This window comes from Lycium ferocissimum, chromosome 5 (assembly GCF_029784015.1).
Source record: "Lycium ferocissimum isolate CSIRO_LF1 chromosome 5, AGI_CSIRO_Lferr_CH_V1, whole genome shotgun sequence".
Lineage (NCBI taxonomy): Eukaryota > Viridiplantae > Streptophyta > Magnoliopsida > Solanales > Solanaceae > Lycium > Lycium ferocissimum.
The window spans coordinates 34,074,458-34,095,730 of NC_081346.1; the positions used below are offsets into that span (position 1 = coordinate 34,074,458).

Genomic DNA, 21,273 nt, shown 5'->3' on the forward strand with positions numbered 1-21,273 from the left:
ATAAAAAAATTATAAGGCATAGTTTCTATATAGAAGTTATGTCTTAGAACTATTTTAGTTATGCCTTATAAGGCCTAACTTGGGAGTACATCATAACTAAGTCTTTCGCAAAATCTTGCCTTGCGAAATTATTTATTCTTTTCTTGAGTGATCTCAAAATTCGTGATATTTTCGATCACTTTTTTAGGCAAACGAAGACAAATATTAAAGTCGAGCAATTTGATTTGAGGGACAAAAATTAAAGACCACGGCGTTCGAAGGACAATCCGCGCAAGAAAATGGTTTTAAACGGCAGGCCTAAAAATGGCTATTTCTGCACTTCACCCCAGCTTATGATACTGAGCCGCTAAACCCAAAAAAAGAAGAAGAAGCTAATCTGAGAGAAATGGCGCTTCAGATACTGAAGCTACCAATATCTCGCTGTTGCAGCAATACCTTCTTTTTCTCCTCCAAATCTAGCCCAAACCTCTCTGGTATTACTTTCTTTCTCTTCTTTTACATAACATGACCTCAAGACTTTGTAAATTTGGAAGTTTCTTTGAAAAGATTGCAGTTTTTGACTCTTTAAGTCCAGGGGGGCTTAAATTCTTTATCCGTCTTGTATTGAGCTGATATGTATTTAACTTCTTCATTGTGGGTTTATACATACGGCATATCTGATACTCCCTCTGTTTCAGTTTATGTGAACTATATCTTTATTAATCTGTGACCCTTTCTATATTGGGAAATTTTAATAGCTCATTTGGTTGGCCACCTGAACTTTCACCTTGTTGGTGAGGTTCATTCCCACCTTGTAATACCTTCCTCCATTTCTCCTTCCCCTAATCCTGTATAATAAAAATATTTTTTTTAAAAACCCCATCTATATTTGAAAACAATTTTTCAATAATTTATAGTCACACAAAATATATGTGACTCATTTAACCCCACAAGTTCAAAAGTCATTAACTCTATGCCCAGTCAAAGAGTATTAATTATTTTTGTTACTTGTATTGTTCAGCGAGATGGTTGGAGTTCAAAATGCGCAATCATCTATCTGTAAGAACCTTTGCTTCCATGACTACAGACAAGGGCCAACCAAAGAAAAAGTAATCTCTCTTTCTTGCTTTGTGGTTATCATATCAATTTATGCTTTGACCAAAATTTGCATTCGTTTGAACTTACAGTAGTGTGCAATTTCTCAACGAAAAAAAATATCAAAAACATGAAAAAAGCATACTTGTAATTCGATTTGAATACTGACACACCAACTAAACATAATGGATGTTTGGAGGATAGAATTAAAGACAAATCAGTTGAGATAAATAGGTTTTATTGAACTCATTTTTTTTAGAATGGTGACATTAAGCTCAGCTTAAAATTGGGCTTTACTAGATGCATTTGTGTTTTACTATTTTGTGTAGATGCCATTCCCTGAAATTGTACTAAAGGCGTTCGTTACAATTATGTTTTTACATGACACATGCCAGGCAACTTGTCTTAATTAGATGTCTCTTCAACCATTCAATTGCACAATTCTCATATTCTTTCCAGAGCATTATTGTACTTTAGTCATGCTTACTGTATGCATTTTTATATTAGAGATGTGATTTGCTATGTTCAATTGTACAAATGTTGTCTCGTGAACGACATAGTATTATGTAAAAGTTGCACATGACGAATGAGGTTTGCGTAGAAGGATGATATCCACTTCATTAACTAGAGTCGTCGCATCCTGTCTTTTAACCTTCAACATTGAAGTAATACCACATTTTGCCTTTCCAATTTTACTTAAAGCTATAAAATTTAGCCAACATTTGCTTAACCTGTACATCTGGTTAGACTTGTATATGGTTACAAGAACCTTCCTAGTTTTCACATTCTAAAAAACACACTTGTGCACATATGTACTACACAAATCTCACACATTCTGGTCAAAGATTTAATTAAAAATATTAAATAACTACGCCTCAATTCCGAACAAGTTAGAGTTTTCTATATGAATCCTCACTGGCCATGTTACTCCATATAAACTCATCACATGCTAATATTATAAAAATAAAATAAAAAGTACTAGAAGTTCTTTATATCTTCTACTGAGATAAAAATCTCTGAAAGGCTAAAAAACTCCTAAAGAAGCATATCCTGTAAAGTAAAAGTGCTAATATGACTGAAACGTATTCTCAACTAATAGGTATAGCCTATATATATCTTTTTCTTCCAATGTGGCCCTTTCTTTTACTACGTTTGGATGAATCCCAAGAGATTGTAGGTCCTTCGAGACGACTTCCTTCCAAGTGATTTAAGATCTACATCGTCCCATTTTGGTAGGCATCCTTCTATCACATAACACCCCGGTAGCAAGTCTCCATTTCAACCTTCTGATTTTGATTCTTGTCTTGGAATAACGAGCCTTTCAGATAGAATTGTTTGCATTCAGGCATCACAATCCCATTTAATCTCACCTTAGTTTCGGTCTTCTTATGTTGGCTAAACTTGCAGTGCATATATTTAGTTTTACTTCTACTTATCCTAAAAGCCTTGCTCTCTGGAGTGCTTTTCCATAGTTCAAGATTTTGGTTGACAACCTCGCTGGTTTCGTCAATTAGCACAATATCGTCAACAAATAGCATACACTATGAGACCTCATCTAATTTTGATTCTTCTCTTGGAATAATGAGCCTAGATATCTGAATTGTTTGCATTCAGGCATCACAATCCCATTTAATCTCACTTTAGTTTCAATCTTCTTATGTTGGCTAAACTTGCAGTGCATATATTTAGTTTTACTTCTACTTATCCTAAAAGCCTTGCTCTCTGGAGTGCTTTTCCATAGTTCAAGATTTTGGTTGACAAACTCGCTGGTTTCGTCAATTAGCACAATATCGTCAGCAAATAGCATACACTATGAGACCTCATCGGATTTTGATTCTTCTCTTGGAATAACGAGCCTAGATTTCTGAATTGTTTGCATTCAGGCATCACAATCCCATTTAATCTCACCTTAGTTTCGCTCTTCTTATGTTGGCTAAACTTGCAGTGCATATATTTAGTTTTACTTCTACTTATCTTAAAAGCCTTACTCTCTGGAGTGCTTTTCCATAGTTCAAGGTTTTGGTTGACACCGTCGCTGGTTTCATTAATTAGCACAATATCGTCAGCAAATAGCATACACTATGAGACCTCTCCAATTTTGATTCTTCTCTTGCAATGACGAGCCTAGATATCTGAATTGTTTGCATTTAGGCATCACAATCCTGTTTAATCTCACTTAGTTTCGCTCTTGTTATGTTGGCTAAACTTGCGGTGCATATATTTAGTTTTATTTCTACTTATCCTAAAAGCCTTACTCTCTGGAGTGCTTTTCCATAGTTCAAGATTTTGGTTGACACCCTCAGTGGTTTCGTCAATTAGCACAATATCGCCAGCAAATAGCATACACTATGTGACCTCATCTTGTATTGTATTGGTTAGTTCATCGATAACAAGGGTAAACAATTATGGTCTCAATATCGATCCCTAGTGCGAACTCACAGTCATTGGAAGCTCCTTTCTATCTCCTCAACTGTTCTCATGCTAGTGACGACTTCTTTATACATGTCCTTTATTTCACTTGTATTTTTAATATGAATTACTTTTTCCTCCAACACCCCCAAAGGACCTTTTTAGGTACTCTATTATATGGTTTCTTTAGGTCAATGAACCCATGTGCAGATCTTTGTTCCTCTCGCGACAAACTTCCATCAATCTCCTTAGCAAAATTATAGTCTCCGTTGTAGATTTATTGGGCATAAATCTAAATTGGTTCTTTATCACTCTTGTAGCGTTCCTAAGGCTACACTCTATCTCTTTCAGAGTTTCGGCGTATGACTCATGAGTTTAATACCACGATAGTTTGCACAACTTTGAATGACTCCGTTGTTTTTATAAATTCGAGTGGTACTCTTTCTCCTCTTATCAGGTACCCTACCACTTCTCAATGTAGCATTAAATGGCGTGCTAAGCTATCATACTCCAACCTCTCCAAGCCACTTCCAATTTCCAAACCTCCGTGGGGTTACCTTCTGGACTACATGCCTTTCTAATGCTCGTACTTTTTGTGACATGCTTTACCTCTGCCAGCCTAATTCTAATTGGAGTGGAGAAAAGGCCCAAAATCATCCACCATCTTTGAGTTTAGGTTCAAAATCATCCACATAGTTTCAAGTGGAGCACTAATAATACACAATACTTGCAAAAGTGGTGCACTTTTGCACACAACCCAAACAGCTGGTTAAGTTTTAATAGATTTGTTGTAATCTGCTCATCAAACGACTACTTCACCAAACAAAACAAAATAATAGTATTAGTTTTACAATTACAAAGGGAAAAACAAATCAATATATATCTTGAAAATTAATGAAGAACCAGTTATATTTAAACATTTCTAGCCAAGAGGAAAACGGATTGGGCAAGCAAACGATGGATTCCCATTGAGTTTTATTGATCAGTGTGTCTCCATCAAACAAAAGCCTCTTGCTCCTAAGTTTCTCAAGCAGTAATTTTGGAATAAACCTAAATTAGTATGTAAAATTAGTGTTCAAAAATTGGAGAAAAGAAAATAAAGAAATGTATTGGGTGTCTGACATTGTCATAAACCCATTGCCCCATACGAAGATCACAATCTTCACGTAGCGATTGAGTTTTTTCTTCTTCACCATCTTCAGTGAGCATTTTAATCCTCTGCCTTTTCTGCCCAGTCTCTATTCCTCCTTCATCCCTTTTTTCAGTTCTCACAACCTTTTGCTCTCATTTCATATGTCTATATATTCACATAGTCCGTTTAATTTGATTCAAATTGGGAGCTGCTCGTGAATCCTCCAGAAAGTGAGAAACACGAAAGTGATTGTTCTGGAACATAAACCTCACTGCATGTGCCTAAGACAATTAATGGATCCGTGGAGGCTATGACCCAAATAACATATTAGGATTGGGTAAGTGTGGATTGAACATTGGGTTTTGTTTGGTGAAGTGGTCATGTGATGAGCACTAAGAGAGTGGAGCAAAAAGCAGCCAAGGCAACCTGAAAGTACAAAAATCAGACCTGCTTAATCAATTGGCAGTACTGGACAGTGTACTAGAAGTAAGAATTCTAACTGAAGGGGAAATGGAGGAGAAGGCATCACTATTGCTGAAGTATGAAGATCTTCTGAAGAATGAAGAAGTGGCCTGGAGGCAAAGGTCCAGGGCCATCTGGCTCAAAGAAGGAGACAAGAATACAAAGTTCTTTCATAAGACTGCCAATGCTCACAAAAGGTGCAACAACATTGATCACTTAATGATACAGGAAGAATTAATCACAGATCCACAGAGAATCAAGAATGAGATAGTAGATTTCTACAAAACACTCTACACTGAGACTGAAGAATGGAGACCTGCAAGCAATTTTGGGAATTGTCCAACAATAACTGAGCAAGATAAGAATTTGCTACAAAGCAGATTCGATGAGCAAGAAGTTTTGGGGTGTTTGAAAATGTGTGCTACGGACAAGGCACCAGGACCTGATGGCTTTACAATGGGATTCTTTATCAAATGTTGGGAGGTACTTAAACAAGACATCATGGGGGTGTTTCACAACTTCCATTCCCATGGCCTATTTGAAAGGAGTTTCAATGCAACCTACATTGCCTTGATCCCTAAGAAGAATGGTGCAAAGGAGCTGAGGGAATTCAGACCTATAAGCCTAATAGGCAGCATTTACAAGATTATTGCAAAAGTCTTGACTGAGAGGCTGAAAAAGGTGATGGAAAAATTGGTAGATTCTCAACAAATGGCATTCATAAAAGGAAGGCAAATAATGGATGCCATACTAATAGCCAATGAAGCAGTAGACTCAAGACAGAAACAGAAGAAACCTGGCATCCTTTGCAAGCTAGATATTGAGAAAGCATTTGACCATGTGAATTGGAACTTCTTACTAAGCATGTTACAACAAATGGGATTTGGAGTACAATGGGTTAAATGGATGAAATTTTGCATATCGACTGTCAGATTCTCAGTCATCATCAATGGTTCTCCAGAAGGATTCTTCTCTGCTCAGAGAGGTCTCAGGCAGGGTGATCCCTTGTCACCTTTTCTTTTCATAATAGCTATGGAAGGTTTGAACAACATGGTCAAAACAGCCAAACTTAATGGGTGGATTAAAGGCTTTGAGGTAGCCATGAATGGACACAACATTCAGGAGATTACGCATCTTCAATATGCTGATGACACCTTAATTTTTTGTGATGCAGAAGTGGAACAACTGAGAACTTTGAGAATTATACTGGTCCTTTTTGAAGGCATTTCTGGGCTGCATATTAATTGGAGAAAGAGTCATCTCTTCCCAATTAATGAAGTAACAAACATGGAGGATTTAGCACTGATCTTGGGGGGAGAAGTGGGGACTCTTCCTACTACTTATCTTGGCATGCCACTGGGGGCCAAGTCAAAATCTACTGGTATATGGAACAATGTCCTGGAGAAATGTGAAAAGAAGCTCTCAAGATGGAAGTGTCAATATTTGTCAATGGGAGGAAGGCTCACTCTGATTAACTCTGTATTAGACTCTCTACCAACCTATATGATGTCCCTTTTTCCCATTCCTGTGGGGGTCATTGAAAGATTGGACAACATAAGGAGGAACTTCCTGTGGCAAGGTAAAAAAAAGAAAAAAAAAGCCTATCACTTGGTCAAGTGGGAAGAGGTAATTCTCAGCAAGGCTCAAGGTGGATTGGGAATTAGAAATTTGAAGAATCACAGCAAAGCCCTCAAGTTGAAGTGGTTATGGAGGTACTCTCAAGACCCTCAAAGCTTATGGAGCAAGGTAATCAAGGCCAAATATGAAGTAGAAGACAACTGGATGACTAAACCAGTGAACTCAACTTATGGAGTTAGTCTTTGGAGGTCTATAAGGGTACTATGGCCAGCTCTAAAGAGTCAAGTTTCAATCAGAGTGCTAAATGGTAACAGGACATCCTTCTGGAATGATAATTGGCTGGGGAATGGAGCTTTGAAGGATCTATTCTCTGACATATATGCTCTAGCTCATCACCAACACAGATCTATAGCTGAAATGTGGTCACCTCAAGGTTGGGAATTGATACTCAGAAGAGACCTGAATGATTGGGAGATAAGTAGAATGGTTGAGTTCTACAAACAACTGGATGACTTCACAGGAACTCAAAACGGGGATGACACATTGAGATGGCAGGGACATAGTAGTGGAAAATTCAGTGTTAATGCAGCCTATAAAATGATAAACCAACCAACACCCCAAGTCACCAACTGGCCCTGGAAGCATATTTGGAAGACCAAGATACCATGCAAGGTTGCATGCTTCTCATGGTTACTGGCAAAGGAAGCTGTGCTCACACATGAAAATTTAAAGAAGAGGAACTGGACTATGTGCTCAAGATGTTTTCTCTGTGAAAAAGAAGTAGAGACAGTTGGTCACTTATTTTTGCACTGCAGGATAACTGATCAGCTATGGAAGATCTTCATTAATCTCAGAGGCATAGCCTGGACAATGCCTAGAAAGATTACTGAAGCTCTCTTTAGTTGGGAGGCAGCTGGAGCTGGAGCAGATGACATAAGCAGATGGAAGATGGTCCCTGCTTGCATTTGGTGGGCAATTTGGAAAGAAAGGAACTCTAGATGCTTTGAGAACAGCAGCAACACAATGCAGGAGATCAAACTTAACTGTATTAAGCTTTTTTCTTTTTGGTGTAACCAGATCTACCCAGAGGATACTATATCTATCCTAGACTCATTAGGTTCCTGTTAGAACTGTAGACTGGTTTACTCTCTTCTGCTCACTTGTAAATATGGTTTCAGTACAACCCATGTACTGTTTTGTGTTTAATACATACAACATGTTACCTTCTCAAAAAAAAAAAAAAAGTGGTCATGTGATGAGCAGATGAAAATAGAGTTAAAACTTAACCAGCCATTTGGTTGTGTGCAAAAGTGCACTACTTTTGCAAACATTGTGTATTATTAGTGCTCCACTTGAAACTATATGGATGATTTTGAACCTAAACTCAAAGATAGTGGATGATCTTGGGCCTTTTCTCAATTGGATTGGTACTCTTTCTCCTCTTATTAGGTACCCTACCACTTCTCAATATAGCATTAAATGGCGTGGTAAGCTATTATACTCCAACCTCTCCAAGCCACTTCCAATTTCCAAACCTCCATGGGATTACCTTCTGGACTACATGCTTTTCTAATTCTCGTACTTTTCGTGGCATCCTTTACCTCTGCCGGCCTAATTCTACTAGTGTAGCTAATGTTTCTATGGGATTAATTTACCTCCACCTGTATGAGCTTACTCATATTGCCGGTTTCAAGTCCGGCTAAAGGAGGAGGGTTACCGTAGGCTGACAGCCTGCGTAAAATAGCTAATTTCATGATGAATTCTCACAATTAAAAACGTAAAAATAAAAAATAGATTCAACTAAAAACATTATGTTTGGTATCATCCTAAAAATAGCACTAACACTGGAATTGATGAGCATGAAACTGGACCAAAAGAGATATATGGAAAGACAAGCAGGAAAGGTCAAAGCTTCAATTAACATCAACAACACTGTTCCAAAGGAGCTTTGGAACCTTATTTTTGATATGAAGTTCAAAGATGGTGAACCTAGAACTAGAGGGAGGAATCTAGCTATTAGTCATCAATGAGAATACAAATGATGTCATGGAATGTGAGGGGGCTCAATGAGGATAGAAAGAGGGGAGTAGTCAGGAATCTGATTAATCAATGGGTAGCAGATGTGTACATTTTGGTAGAAACTAAATTGGTGGGCAGTGTAAATAATATTATTCAAAGCATATGGGACCATAGATGGGTGGGGGAGGTGCATTTGGAGGCTGTTGGGACTAGTGGAGGAATACTGATCTTATGGGATAGGAGAGTTTGGGAAGGGGAGATGGTGGAGTGTGGCAATCAATGTATAACTTGTAAAATGGCCGGACAAAACTTAGGTTTTACTTGGTTTCTAACAGCTGTCTATGCTGACTGTAAAAAAATTGAAAGAAGGAAAGTATGGGGGCAGCTATACTCAATGAAGGAAAGGTGTGCAGGGCCATGGGTGGTGGGGGGGGGGGGGACTTTAATGTCATCTGATACCCTATTGAGAGAACAAACTGGCTGAGAATCAATGGAGCTATGGCTGAGTTCTCTGAATGCATAGCAGAACTGGAGTTAGTGGATCCTCCTTTATTTGGAGGTTCCTTCACATGGAGAAGAGGTGAAAATCATAGAAGTGCTTCCAGAATTGATAGATTCCTCTACTCTTCAACATGGGAGGAACAATTCACTCTTATTAAACAATCAGTTTTGCCTAAGATAGGATCTGATCACTATCCTATTTTGCTGTCTTGTGGAGAGTTGAACTTCAAAAAGTCTTACTTTAGATTTGAGAACTGGTGGATCGGAGTAGAGGGGTTCAAGGAAAATGTGAAACTGTGGTGGGGATCATTCGTGGTAGACGGGAGGCCTGGCTTTGTTCTGGCTAAAAAGCTGAAAATGTTAAAAGAAAAACGGAAGGACTGGAGTAAAAATAACAGGGGCAACTGGAAACAGAGGAAGGAGGATATTCTAAATCAATTGGCTAGTTGGGAGGCAGTACAAGAACAAAGAATTCTTACAGATGATGAGGCAGTACAAAAATCAAATTTAGCTATGGAGTATGAGGAAGTAGCAAGAAATGAAGAAATAGCTTGGAAGCAAAGATCCAGGATACAATGGCTGAAACAGGGAGACAAAAATACAAAATATTTTCACAGGATAGCAACAGCTCACAAAAAGGTTAATTCCATTGATAACCTGACAGTGGGGGGAAATGAGGTGACAAACCCTGAGGACATCAAAGAAGCAATCCAAAACTTCTACAAGACTTTACAAAGAAATAGAGGAATGGAGGCCAGATCTGGTGGTACATGAAGTCAGAGGGATTACTATGGAAGAGCAAGAGTGGCTTCAAAGACAATTTGATGAAGCAGAAGTTCTGGAATGCATAAAAATGTGTGCTATGGAGAAGGCACCTGGGCCTGATGGATTTCCTATGTCATTCTATTTAACTTTCTGGCAGATAATGAAAGATGACATACTGAAAACCATTCAATATTTTCATGAGAATCAGAAGTTTGAGAAAAGCTTTAATGCTACTTTTATCGCATTGATCCCCAAAAAAGCAGGAGCATCAGAGTTGAAGGACTTCAGACCTGTAAGTCTCATAGGTGGGGTTTATAAGATAGTAGCAAAGCTACTATCTGAAAGGCTCAAGAAGGTAGTTGATAATCTGGTGAACAAGCATCAAATGGCTTTTATAAAGGGGAGACAAATCAGGGATGCTGCACTTATTGCCAGTGAATGTGTGGACTCCAGAATCAAAGGGGCAGAAGCAGGTGTCATGTGTAAACTGGACATAGAAAAAGCTTATGACCATGTTAAATGGAAATTTTTGTTGAGCATCCTTAGACAGATGGGCTTTGGTGAGAAGTGGCTGAAATGGATTGACTTTTGCATTAAAACTGTCAGGTTCTCTGTTCTTGTGAATGGAGAACCTGTAGGTTTTTTCCCTTCCGAAAGAGGACTTAGGCAGGGTGACCTATTGTCCCCTTTCCTGTTCATAATAGCAATGGAGGGTTTTGATAGCTTGATGAGGATAGCTTTGCAGAATAGGTGGATTAAAGGTTTTGAGATAGGGGATATTGGGGGGCAGAGAAAAGAGATATATCGTCTACAGTATGCAGATGACACAGTGATATTTTGCGAGCCCAAGGTCGAACAGATTGGTTACATAAGACTTGACACTATTTGAAGCATCTTCAGGCCTAAAGGTAAATTGGGGAAAAACCAGTTTGTTTTCAATAAAAGAGGTACCAAACATACAAACTCTTGCTCTCATTTTAGGATGTAGAGTGGATATTTTGCCTACAACTTATCTAGGCATGCCTCTTGGCAGCAAACACAAAGCAGGGGAAATTTGGGATGGAACAGTAGAGAAAACAGAAAGGAAATTGGCAAAGTGGAAGGCACAATACTTATCTCTAGGAGGAAGACTTATTCTTATCAATTCTGTCCTGGATTCTCTTCCCACATATGTAATGTCATTTCCTTTACCCTCCAATGTTCAGAAGAAATTAGATAGACTTAGAAGGGAGTTCTTATGGCAATGCTGCAGAGAGGGCAGAGGTTATAATCTGGTTGAATGGCAGACAACAATGAGAGGTAAAGAAAGGGGTGGATTGGGCATTAGAAACTTGAAAGCACAGAATAATTGTCTGTTGATGAAGTGGCTATGGAGGTACAACCGTGAGGAGAATGCATTATGGAAAGAGCTGATCAAGTGCAAGTTTGGTGAACTCAATCCTTGGTGTACTAGAGTGAGCACTGGCACTTATGGTGTTGGAGCATGGAAAACAATCAGAGCTTTATGGCCCAACATGGAAAGTAATATGCAGATGACTGTAGAAGATGGAAAAAGAGTAAAATTCTGGAAAGATTCTTGGAAGGAGCTAGTTCCATTGAGGGAAATATTTCCAGACTTGTTTACTCTATGCAATAATCCAGAGAGCACAATAGATGAGATGTGGAGTGCACCGGGCTGGAACTTAAATTTCAGAAGACTGTTGAATGATTAGGAGGTGGAAAGGGTGGCCGACCTGTTAAGCAAAATTGGTGATTTCAATGGCACCAACAATGAACCAGACACCCTGAGATGGAAGCATAATAGTGATGGGAAATTCTCATTAAAAAGGGCTTACAAAAGGGAGTGTAATCTATAGAATAGAGAGCAGCCAAAGCTTTGGAGAAACTTATGAAGTGCCCAGTTCCAAACAAGGTGAAATGCTTCACATGGTTGGTGGCAAGGAGGGCTTGTTTAACTCATGAAGTTCTAAAGAGAAAAGGTGCCATCATAGTTTCCAGATGTTTCTTGTGCAAGGAAACAGATGAAACCAACAAGCATCTATTTCTACATTGCAAATTCACTGCACAACTGTGGTCCTTATTTCTCAACATAACAGAGACACAATGGACTATGCTTGAACACCCTGCAGATTTGCTTAGCTGTTGGATGAAGAGGGGAGACAGTAAGAGTCAAAAGAAATGGTGGAGGATAATCCCACACTGCATACGGTGGACAGTTTGGAGGGAGAGGAATGATAGGTGTTTTGAAAATAGATCCAATTCCCTTCAGAAAGTCAAATGGAATTGTATAGTATCTTTCTACTTTTGGTGTAAAGAAATAGGATTAGAAGATATAAATCATTTGTAGATTTATTAAAATCTCTGTAAGTATTTCTATTTCCTTTTTTTATGTTCCTGCTGTAACACTTTTGAAGGTCTCCAGCATGTCCTAAATGCTGATGAATACACAATTACCAGTTTCAAAAAAAGAAAGTACAATAGCACTAAAAGCATTGTGTTCACGAATTCATTCTTCCTTTACATATTGCTGGGCAGGAAGTTTAAGATACAATATGCATACTGAGGTTACAAACTAACGAAAGAACGCTAGATGTTAACTACATGTACTCTACCGACATATTTGGCTCTTGGGTCCATCAACTACTAGGTGGTGGCATCATCAACTGAGCTTCAATTTTGGGTTATTGTAAAGGCTCTGGGAAAACTGTCCTTTCTTCTGCCTGGGACTGTTACACTTTTAGCTGCTTCAGTAGCTGTTTCACTATACCGAAGCTTAGCTGTTTCACTATACCGAAGCTTGTATTAATGTTCCTCAAATAGAGGTCTAGGCTCTTTGTGTATGTAATTTTATTGACTATTTTGGTCCTTTTCCTGCCATCATATTGACTTAAGCGTTCATATGATTTCATTAGGAAAAGGAGACTGGATGAATTGTGTCTTGAGAGATTTCAGCAATACAGCCGGACATTTATACAGTCATGGATTCTTCAAGGTAGTTGATATTCATCAAGTCTATTTGATACTTCTTTTTGATGTCTGGATTGCTGCCGATATGATAAATAGAACATCTGGATAGCTCAGTAACATTTAACTTTTGGTAATCAAACCTGATTTTAGCAATTCTCATTGCAGAGTGAAGAGACTTCCCGTCTGTGTTCTTATAATTTGGTTTGAGCTGTTTAGAGTTAGAATATTATTCTTTATGGAAGAGTTACAGGTAGAATAGCAAATATTTGAGTAGTCTGTGTAACAATATTCTAGATATCATTCGGAAGGACATCACCCTAGTGGAGTAGACACTAAAATTTTCTAGACACAATGTTTCAAGAAAGATAATTTTATAACAGATTTCTATCAATTCTATCGTGCCTGGAGTGCTGCCTATATAATAAGTAGAACATCTGGATTGCTCAAACCTTGAGCTTTTGGTAATCAAACCTGATTCTCATTGCAGAGTAAAGAGACTTCCTATCTGTGTTCTTATAATTTGGTTTGACTTGTTTAGACTTTAGAGTTAGAATGTTATTCTCTATGGAATGAGTTACAAGGTAGAATAGCATTACTTGAGTAGAGTCTGTATAACAATAGTCTAGCTATCATTAAAAAGGACATCACCACACTAGTAGTGTAGACACTGAATTTCAGAGGTAATGTTTCAAGAAATATAATACTATAACATACATCTATCAATGCTTAATTATATTTTTTCGGGTGTCAATTTTTGTACATCTATGTCAAGTGGGCTTATTGAAGAGTATGTCTTTGTCTCTGCGAAGAAATGAACGTTGGCCTAACTAAACCCCAAAGCTAGCTCATGAGGGGATGATTGCCCAATACTCTATATAAAGAGACTACAATCCATTTCCTCAACCAATGTGGGACTTAACATTTCCCAGTACACTCAAGACAACTGGAGCGTGGATAACATAACACGGAGGTCCAGCATTGAGAAATATAATAACAATGATCGATGGATCTTGCTGTGATGCCATGTGAGAAATCTAAATGAAAGAAAGAAATGAAGAATGTAGGTTATCAAAAAAAAAAAAAAAAAAATGAATAATGTAATCATTAAAGACTATAATATTTGTAAATACAAGTGTGCTCTTACCTAAAAGTTTAAGCGGTTAGAGAGAGTACACTTTTATTTACTTAGTTATGTCGTTTACACGCCCCTTCACGTGCGGGCCTCGATTCTTTTTTCGTGGACCAAGTATGTGGACCTTCTTTTGGATAATGGGTGACCTTTGTCTCCAACACTTTAGTTTCTCTTAATCTTTTGTCTTGTATCTCAACCTCACAAAATGCAAAGCTTCTCTTTGGGCTCATTAGTCTCCAACTATAAAAATTTATCCAGATCATCTTGTAGTGGTTGTTGAATACCTTCTTTATGTCAGGTTGACAACTTATTGTAACTTCTTTGCTTAAACTTTGCTTTCAAGTTGATATATCCTAACTAGCGGTTGATTTGCTTTTATCACTCTGCCTCCATCTCCTTAACTCCCAACAATTTTCTAGCTTAGGCAAAGTGCTTGTGGATGGAAAAGTCGTTACCAAAGCAGGGACTCAAATCCCTGATAAAGCTGTTGTTGAGATCATGGCTGAAATTCCTAAATACGTATGCAGGTGAATATTCCTCCTCTGAGCCTATAATTTTATTTTTGACATACTTTGCAGAGATCTCTGAGCTCTTTGACTTGCTTGTTGATGTATCTTTAGAGGAGGACATAAACTGGAGGCTGCTATTGAAAACCTGGGGATTGATGTCACAGGAAAAGTAGCTCTCGATTCAGGCTTGTCTACTGGAGGATTTACTGATTGTTTACTTCAGTATGGTGCTTCATTTGTCTATGGAGTTGATGTAGGATATGGACAGGTAATATCACCAGAATTAAAAGCTGAGGCTTACAAGGCTTCTACTTTTTTGAATTTCCTATACTGGTATTTACTCCATTCAATTAAGCAAGTTAAGGTCCTGAGTCATCAAATTTGAGATATCTGGAGACAAAAATGGAAAAGACACTGAAATATACCACAGTGTCTTGCTTGTTGGAGCAACTCTAGCGAGTAGCTTTTTGTATGTCAATAGATAGAGAAGGAACATTGGTGTAATGCATTGCAAAAATTCTAGTGCAATAGAAAAGGAGGGGAAAAACTTGCAAGACCCACCATAAAACCTCTTATAATAAAATTAAATTGCAAAAATATAAATCATAACTGAATAGTCGGGGTGCGCACAAGCTGGTTCTGACACCACTGTTATAAAAAAAAAATCATAATTAAAAGTAGCTGTCTGTACGAAGCAGAGCTGAGCTCTGTAGCAGCTGGAAATGGTAACCAGAAATTACTTCTATAATAAAATAAGCGGTGCTGGTGGAACAAGGTAGCAATGGTAAACTTTATAAAAAATAATGCAGCGGTTGATGTTTTGAAGAATCAGTTTTTTGTTCTCTGTTCTCTTTTTGCAAAGTATACTAGTGGCACATAAAGAAAATTTCTACACACTAGAATCCTAGAGCATTGAGCAAGAAACCAAATCAAATGTATGGATGTACTGCCATTTTGAAAAACTTTCCGTATGCTTTGAATTTAAGTTCAGCGGTTAAAAATCCTGAATTATGAGATTTTCCGTCTATGTTTGGTCGCTAGATAATATCTTCTTTGAGATTAATTAGTGGCCAAACAGTCCTGGATCCATTTTACATTGCTGAACATTTGGTTATTTATATTTTAAAGGCTCGCTGATTTCTTCACAGGTGGCTGATAAAATTCGTCGAGATGAGCGTGTAAGTGTTATCGAGCGTACAAACTTGAGATACCTTTCTGAACTCCCGCAAAAGGTCGACTTAGTAACTCTGGACCTCTCCTTTATTTCGATACTTCTGGTAAGCTTTTTCTTCTCCAAAAAGCTACCAATGTAATTGCTTTAATGTTGTTTCCTACATTAATGATTTAGCATATAAAACTAGGCTGTTCCATTTCTGTATATGGTTAATCAGCAATGTTTCTTACATAGACGGTGTTCGTCAATACCTAGTAATACTCAAATGTTCATTGCCCCCTATCCAGGTGATGCCTGCAGTTGTCAATTTGATGAAGCAAGAAGCTACTTTAGTGACTCTGATTAAACCTCAGTTTGAGGCTCGGAGATCCCAAGTAAGCATTTTTGAGAGATCCTGCCTGCATTTGTAAAACATTAGTATGGCTTGAGAAGTGACCCTTTGCAGACCAAATATCCATATACAATAATTAAAGCACCCAGCCCCTATGCAAAATGTTAATCTGCTCCTGTACCCTTCGAAATACAGTCTATGTTGGATAAAATTGTAATTGTAAATACTAACAATTGGGTTTTTGGGGAAAAACCAAATGTTGTGAAATCTAGTGTAAAAAAGGTCTATTTTCCACCAACAATTGATGTCATTTTACATTTAACGAAATTTTCATTTTATTGTTTTCTCAATATTTAGAACTTTGAAATCAACTGAAATTTTGTTTACTAAATCTTTCTTATTTGAGTAATAATGTAGGAAGCCCTAATATTTAGGCGTTTAATCAATTAAAATTTTACCTTATATAAATCCTTTCCTTATTTTGACTATGCAATATAATTATATCCTTCAAAAAATGCAGTTAGGCAAGGCCAACAAGCTCCTTACCGAAAAATCACATAGAAATTTATGGGTGCAACATTCTCCTAAGTCCTAGTTGCCTTCACAAACAACTGAAGCATACAATTTTCTCTAGCAATTAAGCAACTAAGATAACTGGTAAATATGGAAAAGCAAATACTTGTACCAGAGGGACACAAGAAATTGTTATCTATTTACGAAATAGGAGTAATATTCCAAAAATTTACACTTTTTACTTTAAATTCGTATTTCATAACTCAATCATGTTTCTTCCCCTCCGTCCCAATTTATGTGACACTCTTTCTTTTTGTTCAGCCCCAAAAAGAAACATCTTTTTATATTTAGTAACAATTTCACTGTAAACTTCCCATTTTACCCTTAATGAAATGTTTTCTAGCCACACAAATATCTATGGCTTATTTTGGTCCACAAGTTTCAAAAGTCTTCCTTTCATTCTTAAACTCCGTGCCAAGTCAAACACTCTCACATAAATTGGGACGGAGGGAGTAATATTTATATGATTTTAAAAAAATTGTACTCATTAATATGGGCTACACGCGCAATGTGCGTACCCAAAGACTAGTAAATAAATAGAAGTGTTACTTCTTACCAACACTTTAATCTCAAAGCTCTTATCCGCTAGCTTAGAGAGGGAAATTGATGAAGTCTAAGGCTTCTGTATCCATGCAAATTCATGTTTACACCTCTGATGGACCTCATTGGTGACTATCTTTTTCATGTTTTACATTACATTGGAATGTCGTGCATATGGTAATGAAAGCTGAGATGCTTCTATCTAAGTAATTTCATACCACACTGCTTCCCTCCGTCGCCCTTCTAAGCTGACCCATATTTTGACATTGGTTAATTGCATGACTACTCATCTAATAGCTTAATCTATTAGAGAAATGACTTCTATTTATTTATATTAGGTCAACAAGACGACCGTCATCCCCGTTATGCGGGTTTGATTCTTTTCTTGGACCAAGCATGTGAGAAATATTTTTGTTGATGGTGGCAGTGAGATATCAATATAGGATCTCTGCTTGCTTTGATACAATGTGGAATTAGGTGACGACCTCATCTGAAAGTGTAATATTTATATCGGTCTGCAACGAATGTTCTAAAATGGGGAATTTTAAGTGGACTAGACTTGGTATAGTACTTTTTTTTTTTTTTTTGATAAGGGACTTGGTATAGTACTTTGACTTGATGAATGAACCAATTTTGCTGAAGCTTCGTTGTAATTGAAGTTTTTTCAGTTGTTGGTCAACTCCTAGCAAATGCAATTAAATGAGCTTCTTGAGGTGGTGCTCTCGTATGTGTTTGGATGTGAAGGATTCTGCATATGGAAATAATAGGGTATAAGCATCAGCTTATCAATGTCCTTTTAAGCCAAGTGATGCCTCAATCAGACTTATTTTTTTTTTTTTTTGACAATGGTGACTTGTATATTGAGAAAAGGCACTAGCTTAGTGCCAAAACCATAGATACAGAGAAAATAGCACAGCAGATCCAAATATGAAATCCTAACAGTTACAAAGCACCTATCAGATCTATTAAGGATAACCCATCAACTGAAGCTTAATCATTTGTTCATATCTAGAGTCTTGTCTTAGTAGTTAGTACTGCTTTCATGATGCCTTGGCTTTTATTCTGCTGTTAAAGATATCTCTATGTTAATGTTGTGATGGATTTTGCATGTGAAGGATTCTATATATGGAAATATAGGGTATAAAAGATTGGCTTCACCGATATATCTTTCAAGCCTTTTGTTGATTCAATCAGATAAATAGTTGTAAATATTCCACTGATAACTCAGTCATTTGCGCTTATCTAAAATCTCTTGTATTGGTATTGCTTCCAAGATGCATTGGTTTCTATTGTGTTCTTAAGAGTTGCCTTGATTTTGCAAGATACTTCCATATTTTGATGTAAACTTTTATATATATGTTAGGTTGGAGGAGGTGGAATTGTAAGGGATCCCTTGGTCCATCAAGAGGTAAGCTTTTTCATTTGTTTACTTTTGATGCTTTATGACCTACTCAAAAGCTGATTATCAAGACTTTTTTTTTGGATTTATTTCTTATTAAAAAAACTGGTTATTAAGACTTTTGCTTTAATGCTAATGATATTAGTATCTTGGTACTTTGAGGAGGGACGATGGCTATATTGAAAGCAACTGATAGTCTTTCCAACTTTTATAATCAGTCCGAAGGTATGAAAAGCCAAGAAAATATTTGGTCAGTGGGAGAATAAAATTTTCTTTAGAAAGAAATGACATTTGAATCCATGCTATAATAATCTTTTGGACAACAGTTTCGACGAGTAGCTACATTAATATGTGAAATTTCTCTGAGTGCATTGCTCATATTGTTACTTGAACGTTAATTATGTTAAGATCTCTCATTTTCTTGTTGATTTATTCTCCTGATGTCTTGTCTTAACATGATGCATTTTCAAACAAATCCCCTTTTCTCTATATATATTACATACATAGCAGTTTGATGTTGAGGTGACTGCTTCCCATGAAGTTGTTCCACTTCTACAAGGAAATTAAACCTTGTATAAATTCATACTTGGGGAAAGCAGTAATAAGCTAATCACCCGTCTAATTTCATAAAAACAGACACCTTTGTGTTTTGTTAGTTAAACTGATTTGGCAGCTCATGGACAAAGTACATCACAGTCGACACTGTTAATGGCTAGTCTTTGGTTATTTTATACTCTATTCACTATTGGTTATTAATGTTTTCCCCAATTTGGCTGCTCAACTAGAAATTGAGTGGATAGGGCACGAGAAGGCTGAACAAGTAGGTCAATCAGAGGGAAGTAGCCAGTAAGACTGCTTAACTTCGTTCAGCACTCTACTGATTTTTGTTTTCTTATATGAAATACTCTGTTAACTAAAAGTCATAGTGTACTCCCTCTGTCCCTTTCTTTTTAGTCCGTCTCAAAAAAATGATGCCTTTCTATATTTAGAAATTATTTAACTTTAAGACTTTCCATTGTTCCCTTAATCAGATGAGTTGTAGCCATGCAAATATCTATGGTTTGTTTTAGACCACAAGTTCAAAAAATCTTTCTTTCTTAAACTCCACGGCCAGTCAAAGTGCATCACATAAATTGGGAGGGAGGGAGTAAGATACAACAAATTTAGAGTATATTTCGCCTTAAAGTAATCAATCCAGTATCTCGCATAGTTCTCTTCTTTCTGTCATTGAGTCCCAGAAAGTCACATTCGCGGATGCATATAATACAGGAGGAACGGGGAATAGGTGTGAACATTTTTTTCCCTTTGTACCTGGTTAAGTTTTTCTATGATATGCTGCTAACTAACAATGGGTGAAAGTGAGAGCTCTGACTAGATTAAGGATTTGGATAAAGAGAAGGGGACTTCTGTCAACATAGATAGGATGGGAAAATCAGTGATAGGCTAACCAGCAAAAAAGAGAGCTGAAATACACAAAACTGTAGCATTCCATTTGATTGTACATCTAGCTGTTTCGTGTCATGGAATATACTAGGTCTCACGGGCATGTTGCTTTTGTCAGTCTGCTTGTTTGTGCTCGGGATGTGCCATATGGCTGAACTCTTGGAGAAGTCAATTTTGGTTCAGTTATCAGTTCTCAATCTTTTTAGTAGATTTGCCAGTGTTTAATGGGATTAGAGCGGGAGGAGGAGAAGAAGAAGACGAATGACATGGAATGTGGTGCCACTTGCATTAATGTGGGTTGTCTGGAAGAGAGGAATAGAAGAGGTTTTAAAGGTGTAGAGTCGAGTTTCCCCCAGTTAAGGAGTAGCCTGCGTTCCCTTATTTTCTTTTGGTGCACTCAGAAAGTTCCCTGTTGTATAGACGATTGGGTGGAGTTTGAAGAGAATCATATGTTTTTGTCGATGCTTTTCCTTTTGGTATACATCTTGTATATGGCCGTTTTATGGCCTTGTTTATGAAATGAAATACCTTTACTTGATCGAAAAAAAAGAAAAAAAAAAAAGGGATTAGAGTATTTTTACCATCAAAGGAGATATCAGGAATCTTGGCTGGGTGAGGTACGATGAGTTTGATAATTTTCACTATAATCTCACTTGAGGGGAATCTGGAGATGCTGGAATCCCACTTGGTTCTAATGTTCCTTCTTCAACATCCCCATCTCCTTTTCCCATCATCAAATTATTTTTGGTGTTTGGTACACAACTTTTAGCAAGAGAAATAATTGAGAACAGAAGAAGTTAATACTCCTAGTCACATCTCTTACTGTTATTGTTGTCACGAGATGCTTACCATTACTGTCATGCAGGTGATTGAAAAGATCATAAATGGGGTACAAAACCATGGATTTCAATGCAAAGGTTGGATTGAATCTCCTTTGAAAGGAGCTGAAGGAAATATAGAGTTTCTAGCTTGCTTCAATCGAGCAGTCATCAGTGAAGAAGTTGAGAAACAGTAAGCCTACGTAACATTTGGGATCAAACATGTATTGTACGGACATGCTGGATACCTACCAAAAATGTTAAAGAGCACAACTTCTAGAGGAGCTGGATTCGATTCAATTACATGGAAGCATAATTTTGAAGTCGGAAGGCTAGATAGTTTTACGAGGGCCTTTTGAGTGTGGTCCTTTCTTCTCTCTATAAATAAATAATGAATGACTACACTTGCAATGACAATTGGTTCAAAACCAAATATTCAACTGCTGT

At 37.3% G+C, this 21,273-nt stretch overlaps 1 protein-coding gene across 11 annotated transcripts; it reads left to right on the plus strand.

Moving 5' to 3' along the window:
- Window positions 1–273: 273 nt before the first annotated feature.
- LOC132056749 (uncharacterized) lies at window positions 274–21,207 on the plus strand. Of its 11 annotated transcripts, none has more exons than XM_059449077.1 (10): window positions 280–473; window positions 1,001–1,088; window positions 12,853–12,932; window positions 14,464–14,566; window positions 14,660–14,816; window positions 15,697–15,825; window positions 16,010–16,096; window positions 18,530–18,574; window positions 19,804–19,850; window positions 20,127–20,825. In XM_059449077.1, exons 1-10 carry the CDS (start codon window positions 386–388, stop codon window positions 20,161–20,163), a joined length of 861 nt encoding a protein of 286 aa, XP_059305060.1. In that variant the 5' UTR covers window positions 280–385; the 3' UTR covers window positions 20,164–20,825. The 11 variants fall into 11 exon arrangements, 10 of the variants coding, with proteins under 10 accessions (XP_059305066.1, XP_059305068.1, XP_059305060.1 ...); XM_059449080.1 differs by lacking the exon at window positions 20,127–20,825 and adding an exon at window positions 20,874–21,084 and having other exon boundaries at window positions 283–473; XR_009414927.1 differs by lacking the exons at window positions 19,804–19,850; window positions 20,127–20,825 and adding exons at window positions 17,505–17,643; window positions 20,874–20,964 and having other exon boundaries at window positions 285–473.
- Window positions 21,208–21,273: the final 66 nt, after the last annotated feature.

Coding starts and splice junctions, on each gene's coding strand:
- LOC132056749 (XM_059449076.1), top strand. CDS start 386: ATGGCGCTTCAGATACTGAAGCTACCAATATCTCGCTGTTGCAGCAAT. Junction 1,089..12,852: donor AAGGGCCAACCAAAGAAAAA/GTAATCTCTCTT, acceptor TGATTTCATTAG/GAAAAGGAGACTGGATGAAT. Junction 12,933..14,463: donor ACAGTCATGGATTCTTCAAG/GTAGTTGATATT, acceptor TTTCTAGCTTAG/GCAAAGTGCTTGTGGATGGA.